Here is a 12,715-nt window from a genome sequence, read left to right as displayed (position 1 = left end):
TACATTAAGTAGTCAAAAAATATAATGCCATTCTAACTTTAAGTAATCTATATATGCATGGAAAATGTCCACAAAGATGTAACATATCATTATTAATAATCTTGACATATTGTACTGATGATGACATTAAGTTTCTTTTTCTCTCAACTACAATCTGTAAAATTTTGACAATAATCATTTTATAATTAGAAAAATACTTCTAAATATAAAAAGATATAGAAATAAACAACTGAACAATCAGATATTTGTCATCTATACAAAGAAATATCAGAATATCTTCCTATATGAGGGTGGGATCTCTTTTTCAGGGTTCCCCATACCTTTCAGGACAGAATTCCTCAGGCTCTGGCCAGAGATCCAGGTCCCGGTGAAGAATAAAGGTTGGCACCATCACCACTGTCCCTTTGGGAATGAACACACCACTGATTTCCACATCTCTCTTACAGACCCTCTCAAGTCTACCAGCGATTGGATATAATCTGAGAGCTTCATTCAACACCATGTCAAGATACTCCATCTGTACAAGGGCATCATAAGTGGGAGGTGCCTAGAAGGAAAGAAACAGATTTTGATAAATTGAGATTTGGAATCAACATTCAACTCAGTCTATGCAATACTACTGAACTGTTAGGAATCCCTAAGAAACATGTATTTTGGTAAAGACTATTTATGAGCATTTCAATGTCTACCATGTCCTTTGACCTGCTCAATGGCCCCTGATATGTATACAACAGTAATGACTAGGGGAGAACATTGGGACATTCCCCTAAACAGGACTTGTTCCTAAACAGGAAATCCTTCCCATAGCTATGTGTGGTTTTTTTCCTCATGTGAACAAAGGTGACTGATATATTATGACCCTTACTCTTAAGTGAAAAATGTTGAAGTCACTGTTTCTTTCAAAATAAGGCGACACATCTGTACCAAGGAAGGAGAACATGCAACATAAAAAAATACCCTAGCCACATAAACTTTTCTACTGGAAATATCCTGCTTCCTAGTTCTTCAAATATATATACAATATGTGGAGAGAGGCACTATATTATATAAAAACCATAAATAATTTGGGGAGACACCAGTTCCTTTCAACCCAAAATGGCAAGAGGTAGGTAGGATTGGATGCTACCAATTGTTGACAAACAACTTCAGCTGCAGGGGCCATTGTAAAGGGGATAAGAACCCTACTCCCGGCCCCATTCTCTGCCACTATAAGGGTCTTCTAGTTGTCCCTTCAGGATTTCACTATTTACCAAATAAGCCACTCCAGCCCCAGAGGCCAGGTCTCTTCACAAAGAGGGAATTCCAGTTTGGGAAGAGATCTGAGACAGCATGGGCAATATGTACCTATCTCTTGGTGTTATATTTAAGAGCCAACATTGGAGAGATTAAGAGTTCAATCAGGACCCAGGCACCCTGGCTCCTAGCCTGGCTTCTTTAACACTAGTGATACTGTAAGAGTTATGTTGTCTCTCCATAGCTAAGTTTCCTGCCTTGTGACATGGAGATAATTTGAGATGACACTTCTTAGGGCGTGTAGTAGAGACACTCACTACTTATCCAATATCCATGTAGACCCCCATATTTCCTAGCCTACGTGAACCTATGGGAAACAACTTGCAAATGGACTGTGAACTGAGGAGATGTATGTCAGTTCAGGGCCAAACATTTGAAAAGCAGGTATACAACTCTAGTTCTTGTTCCACAGCCAACATGAAGTTCCAACTAATACAGGTATTAAAAGTGGAGCCTCGATGCCCTGTATTCCCAAGTACCTATATGGAGCAGAGACTCACTCCCATCCTCTAATAAGACCTATGTTGGATATGGGAATGTGAGTTAGAAGTGAACCTTTGCTATGAAAACCCACTAGATTAGAGGGCTAATCTGTTACTGAGGCATATCCAAGCCCATCCTTATTCCCTTTGCAGGTATGACCCGCTCACCTTATCGGGGAAAGTCGCATCAATCTCCTCCTGCAGTTTCTGCTGGACATCAGGGTGAGTGGCCAATTCATACACAAGGAAGGAAAGAGAAGTGCTTGTGGTCTCATAGCCAGCAAAAATAAACATAATAGATTGGGCCACAAGCTCTAGATCAGACAGAGCTAAAAGGAAAGGAAATGCATTTTAGCTACACCAGGCAAATGTAAAACATCATAGTAGATGATGAGAAATCCATCTGAAACTCTCAAATCCCTCAGGAGTAAAATATAAAAGCAATTTGGAATCAAACTCTGAAGGGTTTCCACTCTAATGTCTATCTTCCAGAGCCAGAAAGAGCCATAAGTTATCGTGATCTGTTTATTCCCAAGGTATATACTATTCTTAGCTTTCTGTTTCTGGTTATGCCACCCTCCCCACCACCACAGGTGGGTAGTTTCATAAGATGACATTTTTGTCTAATGTACACAGTGTTATCAGTTTGTTCACTGGAGAATCATAAAAGTACTTCAGCCATAAGTAACATGAGATAGCAGTGCTCCCCATGAAAATTTAAATTCTTCCAGCTAAAATACAGCGTAAATTTTTTTGGGAGAGTTTGCAATGCTAAGGCTAGTCAGGAAAACTAAATGATCTTTCATCTTAACATACTAGTGAAGACTTAAGAGAACAATATTGGGCTACAGATAAACTTGCTACTCAAAGTGTGGTCCATGGACCAGCAGCAGTTGCAGCATCTGGGAGCTTATTATAAACATAGAATCTCAAACCTCACCCTAGAACTGTCAAATCAACATTTGAGCTTCACAAGATGTGGGAAGTTTTGCACACAACCTAGTTTGAGAAGCCTGGATTACAACTTTGAGAGGTCTCAGCTAATAGAAGACCTGGGGTACATTCTTCAAGTGGATGATCTCAGATATATACAGAAACTACAACACAGACAAAAAGCTAGAAGGGTAGTGTCTGATGCTAGCCTAATCAACCACATTAAAACATCAAGAGAAACAATGATCAATAGAAGGACAATGGCTAGCATGAAATATAAACAGAATCCAGTAAGTGGAATTAGCAATGCTTATTCACTCATGGCCTGATTGTAACCTTCCTGAGAAAATGGTCCCACTCTGAATATATGTTGGCCTCCCTTTTCATTTTCTCCTGGCAGAAACTCAGCATGGTCAGGCTTTAATTTCTTTGATCAGCACTGTGTTAAGACCATTAGATACTTAGAGCACTGAAATTAACATGGTACCTGCCACAAATAGATAACTCACAACTAAGAGCAATACAAAACGAGTATAAGAAAGGTCTACAGAGTTCTTATTTCCCAGTCATACTTTCTATGATGCTACTGTGGATAAATTCAACTATCAAATTCTTCCCCTCAATTACCATGAACCTCATGATAATCAAAGTTTAGAGTTGTGCTTTCAAATACAGTAGCTACTTGCCAGATGTGACTATTTATACTTAAAACTTAATTGACTAAATTAAATACAATATAAAATTCAGTTCTTCAGTGACTCTAGCCACATGTCAAGTTCTCAATAACTACATGTGTATAGTAGTTCTGTACTGAACTGGGAATATATAGAATATTTCCTTCATCACAGAAAGCAGTAGGACTAGATAGACATAATAGAATATATATATATATATATATATATATATACACACACACACACACACACACACACACACACACACACACACATATATATATATTAGATAGATGATAGATAGATGGTAGATATAGATATAGGATATATTTTTTTGTGGTATGATGGAATAAACCATCCTTTTTCTCCAAAATCTATGGCTAAATATTCAAGAATTTTGTGAGATTTTTGTCAAACCAGAGATAGCTTGAAATTAAACACAATGGGAATATTTCTGTCATAGAAACAACTACAAATCAAGACTCCTTTTTTCTTTCAGATATATAGAACATAATTACATCAATGGTTATGGATAGATATAGACATACTTACATTTAACACTCCTGTATAAATATATTTCATGTTCTTATCTTGGTCTTCTGAGAGAAAATAGAAGCAAAGAAACCCTAGTAGCAATGAACACTCCTAGATCCCAGATTTGTATTTCTAAATACCATTTCTCACTAATAGGAAACAGATTCATGGAGAAATGGCTGATTCCAACACTCATCAGGGGAAACAAAACATAAACCTGGAATGTCTCACACCAGAATGCAAGGAAATTCTCAGAAAATGATATGGGAAAAGGATACAGAATACTGTAAAGGTGAATAGACATCATTATACATTTGTTAAAACCTATAGAATAGACAACACCAAGAGTGAACTGTAATGTAAACCAAGGATTTGGGGTGGCAATAATGTGTCATTGTAGGGACATTGATTGTAATAAATACATACACACAATAAATAATATACACACACACACCACATTGTGAGGGATTTTGATAATGTGGGAGGCTGACTGTAGGTAGAGCACAGGAATATGGGAAATCTCTGTTTTTCACTCAATTTTAGTGAACCTAAAACTGCTATAAAAAATAAACTCTATTGAAAGCCTTAAAAAGAAAAAAGAATAAAAATAATACACAGAAGCCCACTTGAAAGGCCTTCCAGATGACAAATGTGAGAGAATTGAGGATCTAAATAAAAATGATGTAAGAGATTTAGTTATATATGAGATCATACCGACATATATAAATAAATTAATTCATGAGAGATTAATAGCTCCCTAACAATGGAACATTAACTCATAAATATAGAAGAAAGGATGTATTTAGAAATTCACCATCCTGAAACCATCATGGTATTAATGGTTTCAGTCAAATGCCATCCATGGACAAGATAGGTAATAAGTTAAACTTTGAAAAAACCCCACAGTATTTACACAGTTGCAAAGGCTTCCTGCACCAGTTATTTATTAATTATGAAGGGAAAAATAAAACTTTACAAGTATATTATGCCAGTGAACACAACTTTAACCAGGTGTCCCAAGTGAAGGTCACCAACAATGGGGCCATGTGCCTCCTGGTGTGATGAAGCCTTGATGTGAATTTCCAGACAGAGGTTCTGATTCAGTGGGTCTGGAGTAAGCCACAGGATTCACATTGGAAACAAGCTCCCCTGTGGCAGACAACTGACTGCTTAGTCTATCATTGCCAACAGGCTCTGAACAAACCTGAGACTGTGGGCTTCTGAAAACAGTGCTTCTGCTCCATTTCTATCTAAACATGTGTTGTTCTTCAATTTGCAGAATTCCACTTGCTAAAAACCTGCCTGCACATCTCAGAACCACCGCTGCCTCTGAGTCTCCCATCACTGGTTCTCTGAAACTCTCCTTGCTTACCTTTATGGGTGTCTGTTTCTTTGGAATTCTGGGAGTTAATCATCAGCTGGAGCAAATCCACTCGGTGCTGGAAGCAGAAAGAGAAGTTTCAATGACAAAAAGTCACTTGTGAAGTCAGAATTAAGTCAGGGGTTCAGGACTTAACTTCTTTCTTGAGAATATGGCCCCTTTATGCACAAAGGTCTCACTAGTTTTGTCAGAGTCATCACTAAACAAAAACATCCAGGTACAAACTTGGAGAACAGGATGCTTCCCTGACAGGAATCCAGCTACTGTGTCTCACTGCTTTTTGGTTCTTGCCTTCAGCTTTTCTGGCTTTCGACTACAGCTTCCTGGCCAAAGAATTGCCTGCTCCCTCTCTTGCCATGCCTGCTTGCTCAAGAGAAAGTCCATGATTCCAGTCCTTTTTAACTCTGGCCTTAATTCTTAATGAATGGTCACAAAGATCAATCCCCTGACCCCTGCAATGTCAATGAGCAGCTGTGTGACAGCATCTTCCAGTGCCTCACCCTCTCAGAACTCTGCACAATCTTCAGTGACATCCTGGGGTACCCAGCCCTGTCTCCCTGTGCAGCACACATTCTTTTCTGGCCACCAGGCCTCATGAGGCAAAACTGGCTTAGCCATCTTGCAGCCTTAGTGCCCAGAGAAGACTCCTGCCCACTCCAGACAATGGCAAGCTCAAGTTTAACACAGACTATACTCCACCAAGTGCCTAACAGGACATTCCACTAGAGAATGTGTAAAACAAGAGGCTTAGAATTGAAGGCATTCTTTGCCAATGCAAGATCTGGAAAAATTACAATACAGAAAATTATTTTTACGCAGTAATTTTTATGCTTCGACAATTTATTGAAGTGGTAGTTTTTCTCTCACCAAATTTTGTGCAGTGACATACTAGTTGCCATGCTTATTATTAAATTTTAAACATTCTTTATCTGACTCATTTTCTTATCTCCTTCCTTAACTTCCACCTTTTTAATTCTAAAATGTTAGAACTCTCCTGCTCTAAACCCTACAGTGCTCTACCTACCATAAAAACATGCATAGAAGTACACACATGAGATGTACACAACTCAATAAAAGATCAAAAGCGAACATCCACATGTAACCACCACTGGATTTACCTTTTGTTTATCTTTGAGGCGACTTTCCTTCATACTTTTTATAGATTTTGTGAAAAAATCAGTAGCTTTTTTTGGAAATATCCAGATATTTAATAGTTCAAAAATTGGGGTAAGGAATGGGAAGAGCACTGTAAGGAAAAAGAACAATGGAAAGCACAGTGAAAATGCAAAATTTACCTGGAGCAATTATAATTTGCTCTTCTAATCAGAAGAGTAAAAGACACCAGGAGTCATTGAAACCAGGAGTCATTCCCTTATGGCCTTTATTGGAAATTTCAAACCAATGGCTGAGCCAGGGCAAGTCACACATGAGGACCACCACTACAGCAGTGAGATCAGTGTCTACTTCCACAGGTTTGGAGTGATCAAAGCAACAGAATTACATCCCTGGATATCTTAGCTTTTATTTTTAGACTAGAACCTCTTTGTATAAACCAGACCATAATATGCTACTTTAATTAATCATGATGTACCTGCCTCCTTAGCGCAGTAGGCAGCGCGTCAATCTCATAATTAATCATGATGTTTAAGAAACTGTTGTCAGGATGCAAATAATACACAGTATGCCCTTCAACCACAATGAAATAAAATTAAAAATTGAGAACATAAACAACATTGGGAAACCCACAAATAAAATATGTGGAAATTAAACATTACACTCTTATATAACCAATGGTTCAAAGAAGAAATCAAAAAGGCAATTAAGAATTACTTGGAGGGGGTGCCTGGGTGGCTCAGTAGTTTAAGTGTTGGCTTCAGTTCAGGTCATGATCTCATAGTTAATGAGTTCGAACCAGCATCAGGCTCTGTGCTGACAGCTCAGAGCCTGGAACCTGCTTTGGATTCTGTGTCTCCCTCTCTCTCTGCCCCTCCCCCACTTGCATTCTGTCTCTATGTCTCTCAAAAATAAATAAATAAACATTAATATAATTATAATATAAATATATTATATATTATATATTATATATTATATATTATATATTATATATATTATATATAGGGTCATATATATTATATATAATATATAATATATGTATTATATATATTATATATAATATATATTATATATAGGGTTATATATAATATATATTATATATAATATATATTATATATAGGGTTATATATATAATATATATTATATATTATATATTATATAATATATATTTATATTTATTATTATATAATATATATTATATATATATATATATATATATATATATAAAATTAACACCACCAGAAACTCCAACTCTACAAGCATCATAATGACAATAAATTCATATCTTTCAGTACTCACTCTAAACGTCAGTGGACTCAATGCTCCAATCAGAAGACAAAGGGTAACAGAATGTATAAGAAAATAAGACCCATCTATATGCTGTTTACAAGAGACCTACTTTAGACCTAAAGTGATCTTCATATTGAAAGCAAGGGGATGGAGAACCAACTATCGTGCTAATGGTTGACAAAAGAAAGCCTGAGTAGCCATACTTACATCAGACAATCTAGACTTTAAAATATAGACTGTAGCAAGAGATGAAGAAGGGCATTATATCATAATTAAGGGAACTATCCACCAAGAAGACCTAACAATTGTAAACATGTATGCTCCAAATGTGAAAGCACCCAAATATATAACTAATTAATCAGAAACATAAAGAAACTCATTGATAATAATACCATAATAGTAGGGGACTTCAACACCCCAGTTACAACAATGGACAGATCATCAAAACAGAAAATCAACAAGGAAAAATGACACAGTGTGGCTTTGAATGACACAGTGGAATAGATGGACTTAATGGATATATTCAGAACATTTCATCCAAAAGCAGCAGAATGCACATTCTTCTCCAGTGCACATGGAACGTTTTCCAGAAGAGACCATATACTGGACACAAATCAGCCCTAAGTAAGTACAAAAAAAAAAAATCGAGATCGTGCCATGCATATTTTCAGACCACAATGCTATGAAACTCAAAATCAACCAGAAGAAATTTTGAAAGGTAAAAAATATTTGGAGACTAAAGAACATCCTACTAAAAAATGAATGGGCTAACCAAGAAATTAAAAAGGAAATTAAAAAGTACATGGAAGCCAATGAAAATGATAACACCACAGCCCCAAGCCTCTGGGATGCAGCAAAGGTGGTCATACAAGGAAAGTATATAGCAATCTAGGCCTTCCTAAAGAAGTAAGAAAGGTCTCAGATACACACCTAACCTTACACCTTAAAGAGCTGGAAAAAGAACAGCAAATAAAACCCCAAACCAGCAGAAGACAGGAAATAATAAAGTATAGAGCAGACATCAATGCTATCAAAACAAAACAAAAGAAAACAGTAGAAGAGATCAATTAAACCAGAAGCTGGTTCTTTGAAAGAATTAACAACATTGATAACCCCCTAGACAGTTTGATCAAAAAGAAAAAGGAAAGGTCCCAAATAAATAAAATCAAGAATGAAAGAGAAGAGATCATAACCAGCACAGCAGAAATAAAAACAATAAGACAATATTATCAGCAATTATACTCCAATAAAATGGGCAATCTGGAAGAAATGGACAAATTCCTAGAAACATGTAACTATCAAAACTAAAACAGGAAGAAACAGAAAATTTGAACAGACCCATAACCAGTAAAGAAATAGAATTAGTAATCAAAAGTCTCTCAGAAAACAAGAGTCCAGGGCCAGATGGCTTTCCAGGGGAATTCTACCAAACATTTAAGGAAGAGTTAACGCCTGTTCTCTTGAAACTTTTCCAAAAAATAGAAATGGAAGGAAAACTTCCAAACTCTTTCTATGAAGCCAGCATTACCTTGATTCCAAAACCACATAGAGACCCCACTAAAAAGGAGAACTAACTATACACCAATTTCCCTGATGAACATGGATGCAAAAAAATCCTCAAGATGATACTAGCCAACTGGATCCAACAATACATTAACAGACTTATTCACCATGACCAAGTGGGATTTATACCTGGGATGCAGGGCTGATTCAAAATCTGCAAAACAATCAATGTGACTCATCACACCAATAAAAGAAAGGACAAGAACCACATGATCCTCCCAAAAGATTCAGAGAAAGCATTTGACAAATTACAGCATCCTTTCTTGATAAAAACCCTCAAGAAAGTAGGGATAGAAGGATCGTACCTGGAGATCATAAAAGCCATATATGAAAGACCCACCTCTAATATCATCCTCAATGGGGAAAAACTGAGAGCTCTCCCCCTAAGGTCAGGAACAATACAGGGATGTCCACTCTCGCCACTGTTATTCAACATAGTATTGGACGTCTTAGCCTCAAGCAGTAAGACTACACAAAGAAATAAAGGCACCCAAAGCATCCAGGAGAAAGTCAAACATACACTCTTTGCAGATGATGTGATACTCTAAAACCCAAAAGGCTTCATCAAAACCCTGCTAGAACTGATCCATAAATTCAGCAAAGTTGTACAATATAAGATCAATGCACAGAAATCGGTTGCATTCCTATACACCAACAATGAAGCAACAGAAAGAGAATTCAAGGAATTGATCCCATTTATAATTGCACCAAAAACCATAAAATACCTAAGAATAAACCTAAGCAAAAAAGATGAAAAATCACACACTGAAAACTATAGAAAGCTTATGAAAGAAATTGAAGAAGTCACAAAAAAGTGGAAAAATATTCCATGCTCCTGGATAGGAAGAATAAATATTGTTAAAATGTCAATACTACCCAAAGCAATCTACATGTTCAATGCAATCCCTATCAAAATGACACCAGGATTCTTCACAGAGCTAAAACAAACACTCCTAAAATTTGTATGGAACCAGAAAAGACTCCAAATATCCAAAGCAATCTTTAAGAAGAAAACCAAAGCAGGAGGCATCACAATCCCAGACTTCAAGCTGTATTACAAAGGTATAATCATCAGGACAGTATGGTACTGGCACAAAAACAGACACTCAGATCAATGGAACAGAATAGAAACTCCAGAAATGGACCCATAAACGTATGGCCAACTAATCTTCGACAAAGCAGGAAAGAATATCCAATGGAATAAAGACAGTCTCTTTAGTAAGTGGTGCTGGGAAAACTGGACAGTGACATGCAGAAGAATGAACCTGAACCACTTTCTTACACCATACACAAAAAATAAACTCAAAATGGGTGAAAGACCTTAATGTAAGACAGGAAGTCATCAAAATCATTGAGGAGAAATCAGGCAAAAACTTCTTTGACCTTGGCTGCAGCAACTTCTTACTCAACACGTCTCCGGAGGCAAGGGAAACAAAAGCAAAAATAAACTATTGGGACCTTATCAAAATAAAAAGCCTCTGCACAGCAAAGGAAACAATCAGCAAACCTAAAACGCAACCAACATAATGGGAGAAGATATTTGCAAATGACATATCAGATAAAGGGTTAGTATCCAAAATCTATAAAGGACTTATCAAAGTCAACACCCAAAAAACAAATAGCCCAGTGAAGAAATGGGCAAAAGACATGAATAGACACTTCTCCAAAGAAGACATCCAGATGACCAACCAACACATGAAAAAATGCTCAACATCACTTGTCATCAGGGAAATACACATCAAAACCACAATAAGATACGACCTCACACCTGTCAGAATGGCTAACATGAACAACTCAGGCAACAACAGATGTTGGCGAGAATGCAGAGAGAGGATCTCTTTTGCATTGCTGGTGGGGATGCAAACTTGTTCAGTCACTCTGGAGAACAGTATGGAGGTTCCTCAAAAATTTAAAAATAAAACTACCCTATGACCCTACAATTGCCTGACTAGGTATTTATCCAAAGGATACAAAAATGCTGATTTGAAAGGGCACATGCACCCCAATGTTTATAGCAGCACTATCTCAATAGCCAAATTATGAATTGTACATTTTAAAAGAGGACCTATATGTTATGTGAAGTTATACCTCAATAAAATTGTTGTAGAAAGGTAGGAAGGGAGGAAGTGAGGGAGGAAGAAAAGGAGAAAAGGAAGGGAGGAGAAAAATAGTAATCTACATACATATTGAGAAGAAAAGTGGATCAAGGAAGGAAATTTTGAAGAGATTCTTCGTATTTTCCACAAAGGGATCTTGTGGGTTGTTGAGGGAATCAATGTTCACTCCAAAGGAGGTACCAGTAATCACATCCATGCTGTAGGCCCCAAAGATGCTGAGTAGGGAAAGAAAGACATGGATAATTAAAATCAGAAACTCTTTACTATCCCTATCCAACACATGCAGCGTTAGATTCTGATGCCCAGGCCACGTAAGAGCCACACTTTCAGAACCACCTTCTGGATAATCTGAAGAGTCTATATGCCATCACACTCATTCATGAGGTATCCATGAGGAATTCGGCAGAGGCATCATGCTAGTGATACTGCTGGCCTTGTGCTAGGGGTGATGGGGACACTATGACAAGTTAGACACATGTCTGAACTCAAGGAACTCTGTCCTGAAGGAACAGAGACCCAAAGTCAAATAAATTACAGTAGTGTGTTTGGAGTATGGGCAATAGAAGGTAGATAAACACTGTGTCTGAGCAAGACAAACAGTGGAATAATTAACCTTTCCTAGAAGAGTCAAGAAAGGTAAAATTGATCCGGACCTTCTCTCACCACAGTATCTATGCTCAGAACTGATTCCTCTTCAGCACATTAGTGAACGGCAACACCATGTTATGTGCTGAAAGGAATGTTATCCCTTCTTCTCTACACTCCTGCTAAGACTCCTGAAAGACCCTTCTTCCTCAATTCCAGTGATCAGAGCTTTCCCTCAGGACACACTCATATCTGGAAAATGTAAGATCTAATAATGTTCCTAGTATATAGTATATATAGTATATATATAGTAAATCACTACAAAATTGATTTGTGGGTTGCCATAGCTAAGAGATCATATGCCACCAGTTTTTCTAGAACAGTTCCTGTGTACATCTGTTCATCGTGTATAATTTAAAAATATCACAGTTTAGATTATATAGTCACCCTCCTTATCCCATGAGCAGGGCTTTCTCTCTGCTGAGGTTGAAAGATGGACAAGTGGTCATAAAGTTAATATTTTTTTTACTAATATCCTTAACAAAATCAGGAAGGGGTTTAAGTTGTTCTAAGTTCCACACGATAACTTCCCTGCCCCATTCAATGCCCACCAATATGTACAAAGTGCCTTCCCCTCCCACCATTCCATACCCTCTACACTCAACGATTTGATAAATTATGTTTCTTCTTTTGAAACGATGTATTTTGTCTTCTAGAATATCCAAGGGGACAATCAAGTAGATAAATTAA

General features: G+C 37.1%; 1 protein-coding gene across 5 annotated transcripts in view; it reads right to left on the bottom strand.

The window, feature by feature from the left end:
• Positions 1 to 12,715, bottom strand: part of LOC125154086 (cytochrome P450 3A12-like) — an 80,885-nt gene that overhangs the window by 44,595 nt on the left and 23,575 nt on the right. For all 5 annotated transcript variants that reach the window (XR_007147666.1, XR_007147665.1, XM_047837805.1 and 2 more), the window contains 5 exons: positions 11,447 to 11,595; positions 6,416 to 6,543; positions 5,289 to 5,355; positions 1,944 to 2,104; positions 321 to 547 (listed from right to left, as the gene is read on the bottom strand). Coding sequence is in view for 3 of the 5 variants with exons in the window: in XM_047837805.1 (XP_047693761.1) it covers positions 321 to 547; positions 1,944 to 2,104; positions 5,289 to 5,355; positions 6,416 to 6,543; positions 11,447 to 11,595 (732 nt within the window). In the remaining 2 variants the exon portion in view is untranslated. The remainder of the gene's footprint in view (positions 1 to 320; positions 548 to 1,943; positions 2,105 to 5,288; positions 5,356 to 6,415; positions 6,544 to 11,446; positions 11,596 to 12,715) is intronic.

This window comes from Prionailurus viverrinus, chromosome E3, assembly GCF_022837055.1.
Source record: "Prionailurus viverrinus isolate Anna chromosome E3, UM_Priviv_1.0, whole genome shotgun sequence".
NCBI classification, from domain to species: domain Eukaryota; kingdom Metazoa; phylum Chordata; class Mammalia; order Carnivora; family Felidae; genus Prionailurus; species Prionailurus viverrinus.
The sequence above is the reverse complement of the archived record's forward strand: the minus strand, read 5'-3'. Positions and strand labels throughout refer to the sequence as shown.